This window comes from Fringilla coelebs, assembly GCF_963513975.1.
Source record: "Fringilla coelebs genome assembly, chromosome: 27".
NCBI lineage: Eukaryota > Metazoa > Chordata > Aves > Passeriformes > Fringillidae > Fringilla > Fringilla coelebs.
In genome coordinates this window covers 2,153,323-2,174,173 of record NC_140053.1, presented here as the reverse complement: position 1 = coordinate 2,174,173, position 20,851 = coordinate 2,153,323, and the positions used below count along the sequence as shown (strand labels likewise).

The following is a 20,851-nucleotide window of genomic DNA, read 5'->3' as shown; positions in this document are numbered from 1 at the left end:
GCAGCCTCGCCGCAGCCGGAAACGAGATAAAGGAACAAACGCCGTTAAATCACGCGTGGCTGCTCATCTAAAAGACCGAGATCTACGCGGGACGCGTGGGAGAGACGTGGGTCCTTTCCGGCTCCCCCCCTCGATTGTAGTAGGATGGTACGGCCCGCGCGTGCGTGGCGGGAAGGGCTGGGCGGGGGCTGCGCATGCGCGGTGGGGACGTGGGAGGCACGTGGAGGGAGCGCTGGGATGGACTGGGATGAACTGGGAGCACTGGGACGGGATTAAAATGGGATTAGGGGATGGCTCTGACCCGCTGTCAGTGTGGGACGTGCAGGGAAGAGGGTTCAGGGCTTGTCCCAGCCCTTCCTGGCAGAACTGGACCTGTCCAGGCACTGCTCTGGCCCATACTGGGAGCACTGGGATGGACTGGGAGCACTGGGATGGACTGGGATAGGATTAAAATGGGATTAGGGGATGCCCTTGCCCCGCTGGCAGCGTGGGAAGCACAGGGCAGAGGGTTCAGGGCTCGTCCCAGCCTTTTCTGGTAGAACTGGACCTGTCCAGGCACCGCTCTGACCCATACTGGGAGCACTGGTCCTGTGCTGTGCTGGTCTGTACTGGGAGGCCTGAATCTGCTTTGGGATCGTGCTGGGAGCCCAAAATCACCTGGTGAACCTTGAAATCACCTGGTTACCCCCTGATTTCACCTGGTGAATCCCCAAAATCTCCTGGTTACCTCCGAAATCACCTGCTTACTGCCCAAAATCACCTGAACATACCCCAAAATCACCTGGTGAACTCCCAAACTCACCTAGTTATTCCCTGAAATCACCTGATTATACCTGAAATCATCAGGTAAACCCCCCCAAATCACCTGGTTATCCCCAAAATCACCCGATGAACCCCCCAAATCCCCTGATTACTCTCCGAAATCACCTGGTGAACCCCAAAAATCACCCCGTTACCCCCCGAAAATCACCTGCTTACCCCCGAATCCGCCTCGTTATCCCCCAAAATCACCTGCTGAAGCCCCAAAATCCCGCGATTCCCCCCAGAACCCCCCGGTTCCCCCCGGTTCGGGGCCGCCGCCGCCTCCCGGCGCCGCGGCAGAGCCGCCATATGGCGCGGGCTTGAGGAGCTGCTGCCGCCAGATTTTTGGTTCGTTTTCCCAGAAAAAACACGGATAAACACAGGCTCTCGCTGTTTCCCAACTGCCTCATCCTTTTCCTTCAACAAACAGCCCAACCCGGAGCCTCCCGCGGCGGGAATTGCTCTGGCACCGCGTCCCCGCACGGGGACGGGACGATGCCGGGGACAGCGGTGCCACCGAGCCCTCGGGAAGTGCCACCGAACCCTCTGGAAGTGTCACCGAGCCCTCTGGAAGTGTCACCTTGCGCTTCCCAAGGATCCCAGGAGGAGGAAGAGCAGCTGAGCCCGAATTTGAGGGGTTTCGGGTAAGGATGCTGCTGCTGTTGCTGCGTTCTCGGGGGGTTCCGAGGAGTTTTCCCGTCCTTTTTTTTTTAAATTTTTTTTGGATTCCCGGGAATTTCCGCGGTTCGAGGTTGATGGAGCTCCTCCCGGGAGCAGAGGGGGTGCCCGGGGAGGCGGCAGCGAGGAGGAGGAGGAGGAGGAGATGCCGCGATTGTGCCGATCTCCCCACGCAGTGCCAGGCGATGGTGCCCGCCTCCACCCCCGGGCACGATCCCGGCTGGGAGAGCCCCCCAAAAAACACCCCCAGAGCACCCCCAGGGGTTTCATCTCCACCCAGGGGAGCAGGGTCGGCTTTTCCAGACGTGGGGGTGCCGGGTTGGGGTCCCTGGGGTGATCCAGAGCCCCCCCAAAAACACCCCCAGAGATTTCATCTCCATCCAGGGCACGGGCAGGGTCTGGGTTGGGGTCCCTGGGGTGACCCGGAGCCCCCCAAAAACACCCCCAGAGACCCTCCAGGGGTTTCATCTCCATCCAGGGGAGCAGGGTCGGCTTTTCCAGGCATGGAGAGTCCGGGTTGGGGTCCCTGGGGTGATCCAGAGCCCCCCAAAAACACCCCCAGAGACCCTCCAGGGGTTTCATCTCCATCCAGAGCACGGGCAGGGTCCGGGTTGGGTTCCCTGGGGTGATTTAGAGCCCCCCAAAAACACCCCCAGAGACCCTCCAGGGGTTTCATCTCCACCCAGGGCACGGGCAGGGTCCGGGTTGGGGTCCCTGGGGTGACCCGGAGCCCCCCCAGCTGCTGCTGGAGGGTGGAAAAAACGCTGCCAGCTGTCCCGGGAGTCGGGATGGGGACAGGAAAATCCCCTCCCGGTGGGTGGGCGCGGAGGAATTGGGAACTTTCCGACAGCCGGAGGGAGGTGACACAGCGAGGGGACCCGGCTGGGGACAGGGGGGATCGGCCCCTCCACCCCGGGGGGCTGGGGAGGGGGGATTGTCCCCAAGGAGGGGGGATTGTCCCCAGGGTGCTGCCCTGGGGGACAGGGGACACTGCCGGGACAACCGGCGGGGTGTGGGGGTCCCTCCCTGTGCTCCCCCTGCGGAGGTTTTGGGGGGAAAATGCGGATTTTTGGGGCAGCCTTGTCCCGAGGGAGCGCTGGATTCGGGATGGGGATGGGGGCTGCTCCTGCCTGGGGGCTCTGTCCCGACCCCCCCCCCCCGGTTATTTTTGGGGTCTAAAGCGCGAGAGGGAGGGGGCGAGAGGAGAGCGCTGGACCCCCCGAACTCCCCCCAAAACTGCCGGGGATGCTCCGACCCCCTCCACCCCCGCTCGGGGGAGGGGGATGGGGGCGGGGATGGGGGGGCACCCTCAGCCCCCCCGCTCTGGGATTGAGCTGGAGGGGGGGTGGGGGGCGCATCCCGCATCCCCCCGGGAAGGCGGTGCGGGAGCGGCCGCCCATCCCTCACCCCCCCTTCCCCCCACCCTGCGCCATCCCCACTCCTCCTTCCTCCTCCTCCTCCTCCTCCTCCTCCTCCGTCACCGCGGGGGCCAGGCCTGAGCTTCATCGTCATCGTCATCATCTTCCTCTGCGCGCTGTGTGTGCTTCCCACCCACCCAGCCATCCCAAAAATCCCAAAATCCCGCCGAGCCCGGCGCTTCCATGGTGCGGGAAGGCGGCATGGCCCGGACCCCCTACAGCTCCACGCAGGACATCCAGATGGACGTCTTGGACAACGCCGCCCTCCAGGTGACACCCCCGCGGCGTTTTGGGGGTGCCAGCATCGCCCGCACCCCCCCCGGCACGGCGGGGGTGGAGGGGGTGGGGGGCATCCCCATGGAATTCCGTCCTGGGGGTGGGAGGTGGGGTTCAGCCCTTCCCCCCCCTCCCCAAATCCCTACGTTAATTATGGGGTCCCGCCCCTCCCAGAACCCCAAAAATAAAGGGGGGTGTCCCCTCGGAGAGACCCCAAATTCACGCCCCCCCCGGTTTGCAGTGTTTGGGGTTTTTTGGGGGAAGGGGTGTGTTGTGCCCAAAGGGAAAGTTTTGGGAATTGGGAAAACTCTTGGGGTGCTCCCCCTGCCCCCACAGCCCTTCCCTCGGTTTGTCCCCTCTGGTTTGGGGGAGGGGGGAGCAGGGACAGTCCCCTCAGTGGTTCCAGAGGGGTGGGGGGCACTGGGGACAGACCCCCCCTCTTTGTGCTCTTGGGGAGCACCAGTTTTGGGGGGGTGACAGTTTTTGGGGTGAGGTGACAGTTTTTGGGGTAGCCTCGGCACTGTGGGGGTCCTGCACCTAAAAATACCCAGCATGGGGACCCCCCACCCCCGGGGGTGGCAGCTGGGCCCAGCTGTCCCTTGGGGACACTGAGGGGGATGGGGGGGGTGACAGCCCCCTCCCCCCAGAGTTTTGCCCCCTTTTACCCCCCCCAAAGAGTGGGGGCGGCGCTGGGGCACCCCCAGATCGCAGCAGGAGGGAGGGGGGGGGTCCCGTGGGGGTGGGTGCCCACGCTGGGGGGGGGTCTCGGGCACTGGGGTGGGAGGGGGGCGTGGTGTGACCCCCCCACCCCGGGGGGGCTGTTGGGCTCTGGTTTAACTGGGGGGAGCTGGAGTTTGGGGGGCTGCGACCCCAACCCCAGCACGGTGGGGTCTGAGCGGGTTCGGGGTGGCAGCCCCCCAATACCGGGGGAGGGGCGCCCCCATCCCCTTCCCGAGCCCCCCCGAGCAGGGTTCAGCTGCAGGGCGGGGGTGGGAGGGCTCGGAGCAGCGGGGGCTGGGGGGGTGCAGAGCTGCCCCCCGAGTTTTGGGGGGAGTTTTGGGGGGTCCAGCGCTCCCCTGTCGCCCCCTCCCCTGTCCCCAGGGCAAGTATAGCCGGCGCAAGAGCCGCTTCAAGCGCTCGGACGGCAGCACCTCCTCGGACACCACCTCCAACAGCTTCGTCCGGCAGGTGCGGGGGGGTCCCGGCGCTTTTTGGGGGGTCCCGCCGCTCCTTCGTGCCCCGAGAACTGAGGGGGGGTCGTACCGAGCCGTGCCCTCCCCCGTTCTGTGCTCTGCCCTCGCTGTTGGAGAGACCCCCCCAAAAATCGCAGCCCCCCCAGGGGTCCCCTGCCCCTTTTGGGGTGCCAGGGAGGGGGGCACAGCCCTGGCATCCCGCAGCCGGCCCCAAACCCGCTCTCCCCAAGCCTGGCCCCCCCTCTTTGAGCCCACACCCCCTGCCCGACCCCGCGCTAAATTTACCCGGGTGAAACCTGAGCCCCCCCCGCGGCCGGCCCTGCCCCCGCTCCGCTCCCCCCGGCCCCGCCACCATGGAGGTCCCCGGTAAAGACCCCCCGGCTGCCCCGGTGAGCGACCCCCCCCCCCATCCCCCCGGCCCCGCAGCCCCCAGGACCCCCCGACCCCCCCCTTCCCCCGCCCGCTGTGCCCCCTCGGCTCCTCCGTGAGTTTTGGGGGGGTCTGTGGGGCGGGGTGACCCCCCCAGTGTCCCCTCCGTGGGGCGGGAGGGAGGGGGTGTCCCCAGCGTGGGTTTTGGGGAGGGGTCGCCATCCCCGGGCTGTGCAAAGGGCTGACCCCCAAATTTGGGGTGACCCCCAAAGGGACAAATCAGGGCTGGGGGGGTCCCGCAGCCCCCGGGGGGGGGATGGGTGGGGTGTAGGGGGTTGGGGGGTGTCCCACATGTCACCCACATGTCACCCACACGTCACCCACCCGTCCCTGCGGTGTCCCCGCTGTCCCTCTGGGGCTGGGGGTCAGCAGGGGCTCCCCGATGCCACCCCCGGGGAGCGCCCTGTCCCACACCTGGGGACAGCGGGGGGACACTCGGGGGGACACTCTGGCGGGGGGGGGTCCCGCTGCCCTCCGGGCTCCCGGAGAGGCCCCGGGCAGCGGGACGGGAGCGGGGCCGGTGTCACGTTCCCGGCCGGAGCGGTGGCGACAGCTGCCGTGTCCCTCTCCTGCCGTGACCCCGCCGCGGTGGCACCGGGGGCTCCGGGGTGGCACCAGGGATGGCACCGGGCTGGCTCTAGGCAGGATGGGGGCTCCGGGGTGGCGTCGGGGTGGCTCTGGGCAGGATCGGGGTGGCATCGGGATGGCACCAGGGGCTCCGGGGTGGTGCCAAGGTAGCACCGGGTGGCTCTGGGGTGTCGCTGGGATGGCACCGGGTGGCTCTGGGCAGCACCGGGTGGCACCGAGCAGGACCAGGGTGGTTCCAAAGTGGCACCGGGGTGGCTCCAGGCAGCACTGGGGGCTCCAGGGTGGCACTGGGGTGGCTCTAGGCAGGATCAGGGTGGCACCAGGGGCTCCAGGGTGGCACCGGGCAGCACCGGGTGGCTCTGGGATGGCTCGAGGCAGGACCAGGGTGGCACCGGGTGGCACTGGGGTGGCTTTGGGAAGGACCAGGGTGGTTCCAAGGTGGCTCTGGGCAGCACCAGGTGACTCCAGGCAGGGCCAGGGTGACACCAGGTGCTCCAGGGTGGCTTTGGGCAGGAGCAGGATGGCACTGGGGTGGCACCAGGCAGCACTGGGGTGGCACAGGGTGGCTCTGGGCTGTACTGGGGTGGCACCGAGCAGGACCAGAGTGCTTCCAAGGTGGCACCGGGCAGCACCGGGTGACTCCAGGCAGGACCAGAGTGGCTCTGGACAGCAGCAGGCAGTACCAGGCAGCACTGGGTGGCACCAGGGTGGCACCGGGGTGGCTCTAGGCAGGACCAGGATGGCACCGGGGTGGCCCCGGGCAGCCCCGGGGTGGCACCGGGCAGCCCCGGGGTGGCACCGGGCAGGACCGAGGTGGCTCCCGGTGGCCGCAGTGCTGGGCACCGTCACAGTGCGAGCCTGCAGAGGGATGGGAGGGCCGGAATTTGGGCCGGGCTCGCTGTCCTGGGGGGCGCAGGCCGGGCTGAGCCCCCTCCCCGCCGCGCAGGGCTCGGCTGAGTCCTACACCAGCCGCCCCTCGGACTCGGATGTGTCGCTGGAGGAGGACAGGGAGGCGCTGCGCAGGGAGGCCGAGCGCCAGGCCATGGCTCAGCTGGAGAAAGCCAAGGTGGGAGAGGCGGGGTGGGACCCCCGGTGCCCCCCAGCCCTGGCACGGGGACCCCCCGGTGCCCCCCAGCCCCCAGGGTTTACTGGGTGGAACTGGGAGCCGCACGTGCCTGGCTGGGATGGGGTGAGGGGGTGGAATGTCCCCGTTTTGGGGTGGCAGAGGGTGGGATCTCCCTGTTTTGGGGTGGAATGTCCCCGTTTTGGGGTGGCAGAGGATGGGATCTCCCCATTTGGGGGTGACAGAGGTTGGGGTTGCCCCATTTTGGGGTGGAATCTCCCCATTTTGAGGTGGCAGAGGTTGAAATCTCCCCGGTGTGGGGTGGCAGAGATTGGCATCTCCCTGTTTTGGGGTGGCAGAGGGTGGAATCTCCCCATTTTGGGGTGGAATCTCCTCATTTTGGGGTGGAATGTTCCCGTTGGGGGGTGGGAGAGGGGTGGGATTGCCCCAGTTTGGGATGGAATCTCCCCATTTTGGTGTGGCAGAGGATGGGATTTCCTTGTTTTGGGGTGGAATCTCTCTGTTTTGTGATGGGAGAGGGTGGCATCTCCCCATTTTGGGGTGGAATCTCTTCATTTTGGGGTGGAATCTCTTCATTTTGGGGTGAAATCTCCCCGTTGTGGGGTGGGAGAGGTTGGGATTTCCCTGTTTTTTGGTGGAAGAGGGTGAGATCTCCCCATTTTGGGGTGCGATCTCCCCATTTTGGGGTGGCATCTCGCCATTTCGGGGTGGCAGAGGTTGGGATTTTTCTGTTTTGGGGTGGAATCTCCCTGTTTTGTGGTGGGAGAGGGTGAGATCTCCCCACTTTGGGGCGCCATCTCCCCACTTTGGGGCGCCATCTCCCCACTTTGGGGCGCCATCTCCCCACTTTGGGGCGCCATCTCCCCGTTTTGGGGCGGAATCTCCCCGTTTTGGGGCGGAATCTCCCCGTTTCGGGGCGCCATCTCCCCGTTTCGGGGTGCCATCTCCCCGCTGCCGAGCCCTGCCCGTCCCCCGCGCAGACCAAGCCGGTGGCGTTCGCCGTCCGCACCAACATGGGCTACAACCCCTCTGCCGGGGACGACGTGCCCGTGCAGGGCATGGCCATCTGCTTCGAGCCCAAGGACTTCCTGCACATCAAGGAGGTGGGAGAGGCTCGGGGGGAGCTGGGGGCAGCGCTGGGGTGGGCGTGGGGAGGGGGGTTAAGGTGTTTTTTCCCCTCCTTTCCTGCCCGGAGCAGAAGTACAACAACGACTGGTGGATCGGGCGGCTGGTGAAGGAGGGCTGCGAGGTGGGCTTCATCCCCAGCCCCGTCAAGCTGGAGAACATGAGGCTGCTGCAGGAGCAGAAGATGAGGCAGAACCGCCTGAGCTCGAGGTGGGGCTCACCCCCGACACCCCCCCAGCAGCTCTCAGCTCTCCCCGGACCCCTCCCCATCCCGCCCTCACCGCTCTCTCTCTGTGCTTCTCCCACGCAGCAAATCGGGTGACAACTCCAGCTCCAGCCTGGGCGATGTGGTGACAGGGACACGCCGCCCCACCCCCCCCGCCAGCGGTAAGAGTGTCCCGGGGGTCCCCCCCCGGCAGCTCCAGCCTGGGGGTCCCTCCCCAGCTCCCCACGGGTGCAGGCAGGGTGCCCCCACGTCCCCCCTCTGCTTCTCCTCTCCCACCCTTCCCAGCCTCCCCATCTCCATTTTTTGCTTTCTTCCATCGCCATCATCGCTCTTCTTCTCTCCCCGCCGTCCCCGCGGCTCCGGCGGTCCCCAGGTGGCCTGGACATGGCCAGCTTTGCCTTTGAGCCCGATGAGTTAGAGGAGGAGGAGGAGGCCCTGGAGGCGCAGCGCTCCCCTAAGAGTAGCGTGAGCAGTGTCACCACCCCCCCCGCCCACAGCAAGCGCATCCCCTTCTTTAGGAAGGTAACGGCCCCCGCCCCGCCTGCCGCACCTGCTGCCTGCCCTAACACTGCCGGGGGGCTGGGGGCACCCACGGGGGCGCCCAGGGGGCTGGGGGACACGCACTGCCCCAGGGCTGCAGGGCGGGATGAGCCCTGCGCCAGGGACAGCGCGGGGCTGCCTCCTCCTGCTGACAGCGGGATGGATCAGTCCGTGGCTGACCCCCCCCCCATGGGCCGTGGGATGGATCAGGCCATGGCTGACCCCCCTCCATGGGCTGTGGGATGGATCAGTCCGTGGCTGACCTCCCCCTCTTTTGTCAGTGGGATGGATCAGTCCGTGGCTGACCCCCGCCATGGGCCGTGGGATGGATCAGTCCGTGGCTGACCCCTCCATGGGCCGTGGGATGGATCAGTCCGTGGCTGACCTCCCCCTCTTTTGTCAGTGGGATGGATCAGTCTTGGCTGCATCCCCCCCTGTGATGTCTGTGGGATGGATCAGTCCGTGGCTGACCCCCGCCATGGGCCGTGGGATGGATCAGTCCGTGGCTGACCCCTCCATGGGCCGTGGGATGGATCAGTCCGTGGCTGACCTCCCCCTCTTTTGTCAGTGGGATGGATCAGTCTTGGCTGCATCCCCCCCCTGTGATGTCTGTGGGATAGATCAGTCCATGGCTGTATCCCCTCCATGGGCCATGGGATGGATCAGTCCGTGGCTGTATCCCCCTCATGGGCCATGGGATGGATCAGTCCGTGGCTGACACCCCCACACCCCCATTGTCAATGGGTTGGATCAGTCCGTGCTGTGCTCCCCCTGTGATTCGTGGGTTGCATTCATCCAATCCATCCACGGTGACACTCCCCCATGACCCATGGAATGGACCAGCCCATGGCTGTGATCCCCCCTCAGTCCATGGAATGGATCAGTCCATGGCTGTGATCCCCCCTCAGTCCATGGAATGGATCAGCCCGTGGCTGTGATCCCCCCTCAGTCCATGGAATGGATCAGTCCATGGCTGTGATCCCCCCTCAGTCCATGGAATGGACCAGCCCGTGGCTGTGATCCCCCCTCAGTCCATGGAATGGATCAGTCCGTGCCCCCCCCTCCCGGTTGCCCCCCCCGCAATGTGCGCATGGTGTGTTCCAGCACGGCCGGTGTGTCACCCCCCCGCGGCTGAGAATGGATCATTCCTCCCCCCCACCCCGGGCATAAGCTGGGGGGGGGGGGGTTTTTGGGCGCTACCACCCCGCGGGACGGGGGGGTCTGCAGGGGTGAGCAGGCCTGCAGAGCCCCCCTGGCACCCAGAGCCACCCAGAGGGGACAAAGCTGCTGTGTCACTGTCCCCAGGGCCCCCCGGTCACACAGGTGTCACCTGGGCACCTCTTGGGTCACACACAAGTCCTTTGGGCACCCTGTGCATGACACACCTGTCCCCTGGGTCACCTCCAGGTCACACGTGTCCCTGGGTCACCTCTGGGTCACCCATGTGTCACATTCCAGGTGACACGCGTGTCTTTGGGGTGCCCCGGAGGGTCGCACATGTCCCTGGGTCACCCCCAGGAAGGTCACAATGTGTCACTGGTGTGTCTGTGGCTCAACCCTGGGGGTCACACCCAGGTCCCCGGGTTACACAGGTGTCACTGGGCACATCTGAGGGGTCACACCCAGGTCCCTGGGTCATACAGGTGTCACTGGGTCACCCTCCAGGTCACACATGTGTGTCCCTGGGTCATCCTGGGTGGTCACATACATGTCCCTGGCTCACCCAGAGGTCACAGCCGGGTCCCTGAGTCACACAGGTGTCACTGGGTCACCCTTGGGAAGTCACATACATGTCCCTGGGTCACACATGTGTCCCTGGGTCACCCCTGGGGTGTCACACCCGTGTCCCTGGATCACACATGTGTCACTGGGTCACCCTTGGGAAGTCACATACATGTCCCTGGGTCACACACATGTCCCTGGCTCACCCTTGGGGTGTCACACCCATGTCCCTGGGTCACACAGGTGTCACTGGGTCACCCTCCGGGTCACACAGGTGTCACTGGGTCACCTCGGGGAGTCACATATGTGTCCCTGGGTCACCCCTGGGGTGTCACACCCGTGTCCCTGGGTCACACAGGTGTCGCTGGGTCACCCTTGGGAAGTCACATACATGTTCCTGGGTCACACATGTGTCACTGGGTCACCCTCTAGGTCACACATGTGTCACTGGGTCACCCCTGAGGTGTCACACCCATGTCCCTGGGTCGCACATGTGTCACTGGGTCACCTCAGAGGTCTCACATGTGTCCCTGGGTCACCCCTGGGGTGTCCCTGCCGTGTCCCCGGGTGTCCCCCGTGTCCCCATGCCTGCAGTAACACGCATGCCTTTGCCTTTGCCTTTGCCTTTGCCCCTGCCCCGTGTGTCTGTGCCCTGGGACGCAGCCAAGCAGAAGCAGAAGTCGGTGAGTAGCGCCAGGAGCCCGGCTGGGTGGGGGGAGGGCGGCGCCCCCCCTGCTTGCAGCCCCCCCCAGAGCCACCCCCAGGGGTGCCCTGTGTCCCCTGGTGGCCCGGTGACACGCGGCTGTGTCCCCAGACCGAGCACGTGCCCCCGTACGACGTGGTGCCCTCCATGCGCCCCATCATCCTCGTGGGGCCCTCCCTGAAGGGCTACGAGGTGAGCAGGGGCTCGGGGGGCGCTTGGGGGGCTCGGGGGGACCCCAGCCCTGCATTGTCCCTGCCGTGTCCCTGCTGTGTCCCTGCTGTCCCCCCCCAGGTGACGGACATGATGCAGAAGGCGCTCTTCGACTTCCTGAAGCATCGCTTCGATGGCCGGTGAGGGGGGCATGGCCGGGGACCCCCGAGACCCTGAGGGGACCCCTAACCCCATAGAGGGACCCCTAAACACACAGAGGGACCCCTGAACCCATAGAGGGACTCCTAAATTTATGTGGGGCCCCTAAATCCATAGAGAGACCCCTGAACCCACAGAGGGACCCCTAAACCCACAAGGAGACCCCTAACCCCATAGAGGAACCACTAAAACCATGTGGGGACCCTGAACCCCATAGTGGAACCCCTAAACCTATAGAGGGACCTCCAGCCCCATAAAGGGACCCCTAAATCCATGTGGGATCCCTGAACCCATAGAGGGACCCCTAAATCCATGTGGGGGCCCCTAAATCCACAGAGGAGCTGGGTGTGGGATGTCAGCAGGGGGGTGACCGTGGGGGTCTGGGGGTGACACCGGGGTCCTGGGGGTGGCTGTGGGGTGACACCGGGGTCCCGGGGGTGTCCCCCCTGTGTCCCCAGGATCTCCATCACGCGGGTCACTGCTGACATCTCTCTGGCCAAGCGCTCCGTGCTCAACAACCCCAGCAAGCACACCATCATCGAGCGCTCCAGCACGCGCTCCAGCCTGGGTACCGCGCCCCCGGCACCCCTGAACCCCCCCGGAGCCCCCAAATCCCCCTGGCACCCCTGAACCCCCCCGGCACCCCTGAACCCCCCCCGGAGCCCCCAAACCCCCCCCCGGCACCCCGAAAAATCCCCCAGACGCCCCCAAACCCCCCCCGACCCGCGGGACCCCCCCCAAGCCTCCATCTGTATCACCCCAACCCAGCCCAGGGGGCTCAGCCCGCTCCTGGGGGTGGGGGGGACTGACCCTCTGCTCCTCATCATCATCATCCTCCTCCTTCCTCCTCACCATCCTCCTCCTTCCTCCTTATCCTCCTCCTCCTCCTTCCTCCTCCTTCCTCCTCATCATCATCCTTCTCCTTCCTCCTTCTCCTTCTTCCTCCTCCTTCCTCATCACCATCCTCCTCCTTCCTTCTCCTCATCATCCTCCTCCTCCTTCCTCCTCCTTCTTCCTTCTCCTCATCCTCATTCCTCCTCCCCATCCTCTTCCTCCTCGTCCTCATTCTTCCTCCCCATCCTCTTCCTCCTTCTCCTCTTCCTCCTCCTTTTCTTTCTTCTCCTCCTCCCCATCCTCCTCCTCCTCCCCATCCTCCTCCTCCCCATCATCATCCTCATTCCTCCTTTTCCTCCTTCTCCTTCCTTCTTCTCCTCCTCCTTCCTCCTCATCCTCATTCCTCCTCCCATCCTCTTCCTCCTCTTCCTCCTCATCCTCATTCCTCCTCCTCCTCCCCATCCTCCTCCTTTTCCTCCTTCTCCTCTTCCTCCTCCTTCTTCCTTCTCTTCCTCCTTTTCATCCTCCTCCTCCCCATCCTCATCCTCATTCCTCCTCCCTATCCTCTCCCTCCTCTCCCTCCTCATCCTCATTCCTCCTCCCCCCCATCCTCCTCCTCCCCCCCTTCCTGCCCCCCATCCCCATCCTCCTCCTCCTCCTCCCTCACCCATCTCTGCTGTGTTTCTGTTCCCGTTTCTCTCCTCTCTCGGTTCCTCCCCTCCGCGCTGCTCCCCCGCTCCCGGTGCAGATGTCCTGGGTACGTACAGGGACAGCCCCGTCCCCCGGGTGGGCTCGGGGACACCCCCGAGGCGTGGGGACACCGTGGTGGCCCCCGTGTGACCCCCTGTGTGTGTGTGTGTGTGTGGTTTGGGCTGGGGTCACCGGTGCCACCTCCCGAGGTGGCCCAGGAGGGACAAGGCACGTGTGCTGCTGTCCCCAGTGCGGGGACACTCGGGAGGTGGCCTTGCCAAAAATAATGAGAAATGTTAATGTATAGATCTGTAGTGAATATAGCTACATATAGATATGTCTAGATCTATATCATCTATCAATCCATATGTCTATATCAATATCTATATCCATCTCTATCAATCTATCTATGTATCTATATCTATATCAATATTTATATCTATATCTATCGCCTTGCGAAAAATAATGAGAAATATTAATATATAGATCTGTATTGAATATATCTACATATAGACATGTCTAGATCTATATCATCTATCAATCTATATATCTATATCAATATATATATCCATCTCTATCAATCTATCCATAGATATAGATCTATATCAATATTTATATCTCTATCAATCTATGTATAGATCTATATCAATATCTATATCTATCAATCTATATCAATATCTATATCTATATCTCTATCAATCAATCTATATATCTATATCTATATATCAGTATATCTAGATATCTCTATCAATATCTATATCTATATCTATCAATCTCTCTATATATCTATATCTATCAATCAATATCAATATCTATCTATCAATCTATCAATCTATCAATCTATATCTATATCAATATCTATATCTAGAAATATATCTGTATATCTATATCAATATCTATGTCTATATCTAGAAATCTATTTATATCTATATCTATATTTAATCTAAGATTAGATATAGATACAGATATATAAATAGATTTCTCTATCTAGATCTATAGATCTATCATTTTATATATATCTATGTATATATATTTCTGTGTGTATATATATTTATATATATTTATAACTAGATCTCTGTGTATATATAGCATATATAGATATATATAGATATATAGAAATAGATTTTATCTATATATAGATCTATATTGAATCTATCTATCTAGAATATATATCAGTACATACCTAGATATATAAATATTAATATATATTTTTATATATAAATGGATTGATACATAGACATATATATTTACATATATCTATATATAAATGGATTGATGTTGATATATAGGTATATATATTTATATATATATAAATTTATTTATATATATATATATTTTATATATATAAACAGATTGATATAGATATATATTTTTATATATATTTTTATATATATATATAAACAGATTGATATATCTATATATCTCTATATATTTATCGTTAATATAAATATATATCTATATTGAATGTATGTAAATATATAGATATAAATCTCAATATTATATAGAGATGTATTTATATATAGATATATAGAGATACAGAATTCGTATATATTAATATATATAAATATATATCCATATGAGTATATAGATATATATTGATATATTTATATTGGTATATTCTGATAGAGATCTATATATAGATCTATACATTATATATATATAGGATAGATATGAATATATCTCTCTATTTTTATTGAATATATATCTATATGTATCTACATTGAATATATATCAACATATAACAATAGATAGCTATAGATATATTTATATATAGGTATATAGTGAAATATATATTCTAATATATATGTATAGATATTCTATAGGAATATACATCGATATGAATCTATATAGGTATAAATATGAATATATTTATATATATTCTATATCTTTAGAGATATATAGAATATATATCTTTCAAATGAAAGATACATTATATCGGGACCCACCAGGGGTAATTCTAAACGATTGCCTTTAAATATTTACACACTCCAACAGTAGAGTATTGCAATTAAGAAATAGTTCATAAATTCAGAAACAGCTAATAAATTTCCTAATTATTAGGAACAAGTTAAAAACCAGCTAAACAAATTAACTTCTAACTGTGCTGGCATGAATTCTAACACCTGCGCTGTCCCACCCTTCGCATGAGACTGAAAATAAAAGTTTAAAGTCAGAAAAACCCTTAACCCAGCACCTGCCCACGCTGTCCCCGTGTCCCCTGCCCCACCTCACACTGTCCCTGTCCCCTGCCCCTCCTCACGCTGTCCCTGCCCCACCTCACGCTGTCACCTGTCCTGCCTCACGCTGTCACCTGTCCTGCCTCACGCTGTCCCTGCCCCTCCTCACGCTGTCCCTGTCCCTCCTTACGCTGTCCCTGTCCCCCCTCACGCTGTCCCTGTCCCCTGCCAGCCGAGGTGCAGAGTGAGACCGAGCGGATCTTTGAGCTGGCCCGGACGCTGCAGTTGGTGGCCCTGGACGCCGACACCATCAACCACCCGGCGCAGCTGGCCAAGACCTCGCTGGCGCCCATCATCGTCTACATCAAAATCACCTCCCCCAAGGTGGGTGTGAGCCCGGGGACAGTGCCAGCCCTGCCTGGGGACACTGGGCAGGGCCAGCCCTCCCTGGGGACACTGGGCGGTGCCAGCCCCTCCTTGCCATGCCAGGGACATCGGGCAGGGCCATGCCGTGTCCCCAAGGCCACCCCTGTGCTGTCCCCTCCTGTGCAGGTGCTGCAGAGGCTGGTGAAGTCCAGGGGGAAGTCCCAGGCCAAGCACCTCAACGTGCAGATGGTGGCCTCGGACAAGCTGGCACAGTGCCCACCTGTGAGTGTGCCCTGGCCACCGTGGGGCCACCCTGACCTGTCCTGGCCACCCCCTGCCCGATAGCTGCCCACCCTGTCCCACTGTCCCTGCCTTGTCCCATAGGCTCTGCCCCATGTCCAGCTGCACCTCCCTATCCCATTGTCCCCTCCCTGTCCCATAGGTTCTGCCCCATATACAGGTACCCCTCCCCATCCCATTGTCCCTGCCCTGTCCCCTAGATTCTGCCCCATTGTCCCCTCCCTGTCCCATTGTCCCCACCCTGTCCCATAGGCTCTTCCCCATGTCCAGCTGCTCCTCCCTGTCCCATTGTCCCCTCCCTGTCCCATTGTCCCTACCCTGTCCCATAAGGCTCAACCGTGTCCCATGGGCTCTGCCCCATATCCAGGTACCCTTCCCCATCCCATTGTCCCCTCCCTGTCCCATAGGCTCTATCCCATTGTCCCCGCCCTGCCCCGCTGTCCCCGCCCTGTCCTATAGGCTCTGTCCCCGCCCTGTCCAGCTGTCCCCACCCTGCCCCATAGGCTCTGTCCCATTGTCCCCTCCCTGTCCCATAGGCTCTGTCCCATTGTCCCCGCCCTGTCCCATAGGCTCTGTCCCCGCCCTGTCCAGCTGTCCCCACCCTGTCCCATAGGCTCTGTCCCATTGTCCCCGCCCTGTCCCATAGGCTCTGTCCCATTGTCCCCGCCCTGTCCCATAGGCTCTGTCCCCGCCCTGCCCCGCTGTCCCCGCCCCGCCCCACCTGGCTCGGGTCCCTTCCCCAGGAGATGTTCGACATCGTGCTGGACGAGAACCAGCTGGAGGAGGCCTGCGAGCACCTGGCCGAGTACCTGGAGGCGTACTGGAAGGCCACGCACCCGCCCAGCAGCAACCCCCCGAACCCGCTGCTGAGCCGCACCATGGCCACGGCCGCGCTGGCCGCCAGCCCCGCGCCCGTCTCCAACCTCCAGGTACAGGTGCTCACCTCCCTGCGCAGGAACCTCAACCTCTGGGGCCGCCAGGCCACCCCCAGCCCCCCCGGAGCCCCCCTGGAGGAGCACGCGCTGTGAGGTGGCAGCGGGGACAGCGGGACACGGGACAGCGGGGACACCCCACGGCCCTCGGGAGATCCCCGGGATTGGGGACAGCCCGGGGAGTCACAGCCCCCCACAGGTGTGGGGTTGTCCCTGAGGTCACCTGTCCTGGGACTGGGGACAGCCCGGGGAGTCACAGCCCCCCCACAGGTGTGGGGTTGTCCCTGAGGTCACCTGTCCTGGGATTGGGGACAGCCCGGGGAGTCACAGCCCCCCACAGGTGTGGGGTTGTCCCTGAGGTCACCTGTCCTGGGATCAGGGTGACTCCAGGGAAATGTGACCCTTTTCAGGTGTGGGATTGTCCCTGAGGTCACCTGTCCTGGGATTGGGGACAGCCCGGGGAGTCACAGCCCCCCCACAGGTGTGGGGTTGTCCCTGAGGTCACCTGTCCTGGGATCAGGGTGACTCCAGGGAAATGTGACCCTTTTCAGGTGTGGGATTGTCCCTGAGGTCACCTGTCCTGGGATTGGGGACAGCCTGGGGAGTCACAGCCCCCCCACAGGTGTGGGGTTGTCCCTGAGGTCACCTGTCCTGGGATCAGGGTCACTCCATGGGGCTGTGGTCCTCCCCAGGTGTGGGATTGTCCCTGAGGTCACCTGTCCTGGGATCAGGGTCACCTCAGGGGACTGTGGTCCTCCCCAGGTGTGGGATTGTCCCTAGTCCTGGGATCAGGGTGACTCCACGGGGCTGTGGTCCCCCACAAGTGTGGGGTTGTCCCTGGGGTCACCTTCCCTGGGATCAGGCTCTCCACCCTGGGATTGGGGCCACCCCTGAGGTTAGGGTCACCCCATGGGGCTGTGATCCCAAGGTGTGGGGTCACCTGTCCTGGGGACCCTGGGATTGGGGTCACCATGGGATTGGGGTCACCATGGGGAAGCAGAGCCCCCCCAGGAGCGGGACCAGCCCTGGGATTGTTCCTTTGGGAACCTGTGCCCCCCCAGGGGGGCTGCAGGGACTGTTCCTGGGATTGGGGTCACCCCAGGGAGCTGCTCCCGTTCCTGGACTGGGGCCATCCTGGGGATCTCTCCCTGCCAGCCCCACATTTGGGGTCCCCTGGGAATCTGTGTCTCCTCCTGGAGCTGCCCAGGGGATTGGGAACCCCCAGGATCTGCCCCTGTGCCTTCCTGGGGCTGCCGGGGTGCCAGACCCCATTCCCACACCTCTGGGGGAGCCGTGGTGGGGCAGAGGGTTTGGGGGTGCCCTGGGTGGGTTGGGTGGGGGGCACAGCCCCATCCCACCGTGTGAGCCGGGGTCCTGCAGCCCCCCCCGGGGCTGGGGACAGAGAGGGGACAGAGAGGTGACACGTGTCCTGTGTTGTCTGTTGCCGAATCTCCCAGCGAGCCGGACGCTGCTGGTGCTCCGTCCCCCTCCCCCGTGCTGCTCCCCCTCCCCATTCCCGGCCCCGCTGCCATCGTGTCACCCACCAGAGGCTGGCCAGGAGCGTGTGTCCCCCACTAACCCCCCACTAACCCCCCCGAGTGACCCCAGCCCGTCCGTCCCCGCATGGTGTGCTCGCTTCTCGCACCCAGGCTCCGCACCCGGAGGGGGAGCACGGCCGCCTCCGGCAGGGCCCGGGGGACTCGGGGGGCCGCGGGCAGGGCAGGGTCCCCCCGCCGCCCTCCCGCCCGGGCCCCCGCAGCCTGGCCCGCCAGGACACCTTCGACTCGGAGGCTCCGGGCAGCCGGGACTCGGAGCCCGGCGATTCCTGCTGCATGGACATCGAGATGGATCCCGTCGAGGAGGAGCCGCCGGGCACCCCCGGGGCCGGACCGCAGCCCCCGCCCGGCTCCTGGGACGGGGCCGAGCCCGGGCTGCGGGGCCGAGCCAAGGGCCAGGAGCCCCTGGGCCAGAGCGACGGCGAGGGCTGGGGCCGGGACGTTTACATGCGTTAGGATGAGGGGATGCGGGCAGCGCTGGTTTTGGGGCGCGGGCCAGCCCCGCTTTGTGCCCGGCCAGCAGCGCCCCGGGGGCTCCCCCTGCCCCGCTCACGGCTGAGGGGGGGTCTCCCCCTGCCGCAGCCCCCCAGCACCTCGCGGTGCCTCGGGCCCTCCCTGCCCGCCAGGGACAGCAAGTGACCAAAGGGGACCCGGCGTGTCCCCGTCCCCCAGGCGCGGGGTGGGGGCCGTGCCCCCCTCCCCAGCCCTGCCCGCTGGGTGCCCCCCGCTTCTCCATGGTGCTCTCGGCTGCGGGGTCCCCGGAGCTGGCCGTGGCCGTGGGGGGGTCCCCGCCAGCTGCCCCCCAGCCCGGCGGTGCCTGGCACTGCCCCCACAGCCCCCTGCCCTGCCGGGGGGTGCATGCGTGTGTGTGCGGGGCTCTGGGGGCTCCCCGGCTGCGCCCCCCGAGGTGCTGCCTGCCCGAGGGGGGGGGGGGGGGGGCGGTCTGCATGTGTCTGCCTTGGAGGGGCTCTGCCTGAATTGGGGGGTGGGGGGGTGAATCTGAGCCAGTTTTGGGGGTCTAACCTGTGCTAACAGCTGCCCAGCCCTGGCCTGCCGGGGGGGTCCCGCTGTCCTGGCACCGCCAGGCCCCGGCCCCCCCTTCCCCAGCGCCCCTCCCTTCCCGTTCCAACCCTGCCCCCGCCGTGCCTGTCCACGCTCGCCCTGTCCAGCCGTGTCCGTCTGTCTGTCTGTCCGTGAGCCTCTGTCCGTCCCCGCCCTCCCGCACCCCGGGGCACTGCCTTGTCCTGTGCCCGCCCCGGGGGCGTCCCCTGTGCCCCCCAGCTCTGCGGGGTGACCACACCAGGGTGGCCTGGGGACACCCCCATGTCCGGCCCTCACCGCGGGACGGGGCTTGTCCCACTTCTGGGGCAGCCCCTTGCCCCCCACCCCCATTCCTGGGGATCCCCGGGGTCACTGCCTTACCCAGACCACCAGCCCGGGTCGGGGGGCTTGGGGGCACCCAGCTCTGCCGCTGCCAAGCCGCCACCCACGTGTGCCTCAGTTTCCCCCTTTTTTTCGGGGGGGGGGGACTCGGTGTCACCGCCTGCCAAGTGCTTTGAGCCCCCCCTGCCCCAGCGCTCGCCCCCGCGGCGGCCAAAATCCGGGCAGTGGGGCCCCCCCGCCCCCCCCCCCGCGGGGCAGAGGGACGTCCCGTATTTATGTCACTCCACAGACTTTTAATTTAAAGACCCGACAAAAATGTATTTTATTTATTTATTCTCGTTGGCGTGTGTGTGTGTGTGCGTGTGTGTGTCGGGGGGACTCGCCCCGCTCGCTTGGTTCTTTGTAATAAACATTTCGGTGAGACCTGCCCCCCCTGCCTGAGCCTGCTGGGGCCTGGGGGGACAGGGGGGGACACGGGGGGGCTGCGGTCACCGCGGCTGGACCGGGCACAGCTCAGCTCTGCGATGACCCCGCACCGGGGATGGAGCCGGGACCCGCCCGGCTCTGGGGAAGGGGAAGGGGCGAGGATCCGACGCGGGGGTCGGGGGGCTCCAGCCCCCCGGGGATGGCCAGCGCCAGCCGCCGGGCTCAGCGCGGCGCTGGGCCGGGTTTATCGGCGCTGGGCCGGCTCGGGACACGCTCCCGTCGCGATATTTACAGACAATAAATTACACCGCGGGCGCTCAGGGCTGCCGGCACCGCCACTCGCTCTTCTCCGGCCGGTACTCGAACGCTCTCCTGCGGACAGCACACGGCGACATCGGTGACACCTCAGCCTTGTCCCTCCCACCCTGGGCTGCACCCAGGTGTCCCCCACGCCCCCCGCCCGGCCCGGCACCCCGTACTCACTCTCTGGAGGGCACCGAGGGCCGGCACACCAGCCCGGCCTGGCAGGGGCACACCTGGTTGATGCTGAAGGCGAGTCCCCCGGGGGGGACGTGGCAGCTCTGGGCCAGCGCCAGGCGCCGCTGGCAAACTCGCTCCCCGTGCTGGCGAGCGCAGCAGCCGCCGGGCCCGCACTCCTCGTCCCGCTGGCACCGCGCTCCTGGTGGCACAGAAGTGGCATTAGGGGACGGGGACCCCCGCTCTGACCCTCACCACCTCCTGATTTAGCGCCGCTCCAGCATCGCATCCCTCCCCAAGCTCGCAGGGCTCGTCCCCCCCGTGCCAGCCCCCCACTCACCGTCCTGCCCGGGGGGCACGGGCTGCTGGCACTTGCCGAAGATGCAGACGAGCCCGGGGGCGCAGTGAGGGTCGTGGCGGCAGTAGTGGCCCGCGGGCCGCGTGGGCAGGCACAGCCCGAAGTGCTCGTCACAGAAGTGCCCGTGGGCACAGGGGGTGGCGGGGCCGCACGGGGTCACCTGCGGAGGGGGGGACACGGCACGTCAGGGGGGGGCCACA

At 62.7% G+C, this 20,851-nt stretch overlaps 1 protein-coding gene across 1 annotated transcript; it reads left to right on the top strand.

Moving 5' to 3' along the window:
* The first annotated feature begins 31 nt into the window (after positions 1 to 31).
* CACNB1 (calcium voltage-gated channel auxiliary subunit beta 1) lies at positions 32 to 18,789 on the top strand. Its single transcript, XM_084222064.1, has 16 exons — positions 32 to 147; positions 1,232 to 1,445; positions 2,973 to 3,167; positions 4,275 to 4,361; positions 6,330 to 6,449; positions 7,448 to 7,570; positions 7,666 to 7,802; positions 7,903 to 7,979; positions 10,744 to 10,763; positions 10,895 to 10,975; positions 11,075 to 11,133; positions 11,611 to 11,720; positions 15,086 to 15,237; positions 15,406 to 15,501; positions 16,263 to 16,448; positions 18,101 to 18,789. Exons 3-16 carry the CDS (start codon positions 3,081 to 3,083, stop codon positions 18,461 to 18,463), a joined length of 1,698 nt encoding a protein of 565 aa, XP_084078190.1. The 5' UTR covers positions 32 to 147; positions 1,232 to 1,445; positions 2,973 to 3,080; the 3' UTR covers positions 18,464 to 18,789.
* Positions 18,790 to 20,851: the final 2,062 nt, after the last annotated feature.

Bases quoted from the DNA above. Each gene is read 5' to 3' on its own strand.
- CACNB1 (XM_084222064.1), top strand. From the start codon at position 3,081: ATGGTGCGGGAAGGCGGCATGGCCCGGACCCCCTACAGCTCCACGCAG. The intron at 15,502-16,262 runs GTGAGTGTGCCC...TCCCTTCCCCAG, and splicing joins AGCTGGCACAGTGCCCACCT to GAGATGTTCGACATCGTGCT. The intron at 16,449-18,100 runs GTACAGGTGCTC...TCTCGCACCCAG, and splicing joins CGCCCGTCTCCAACCTCCAG to GCTCCGCACCCGGAGGGGGA.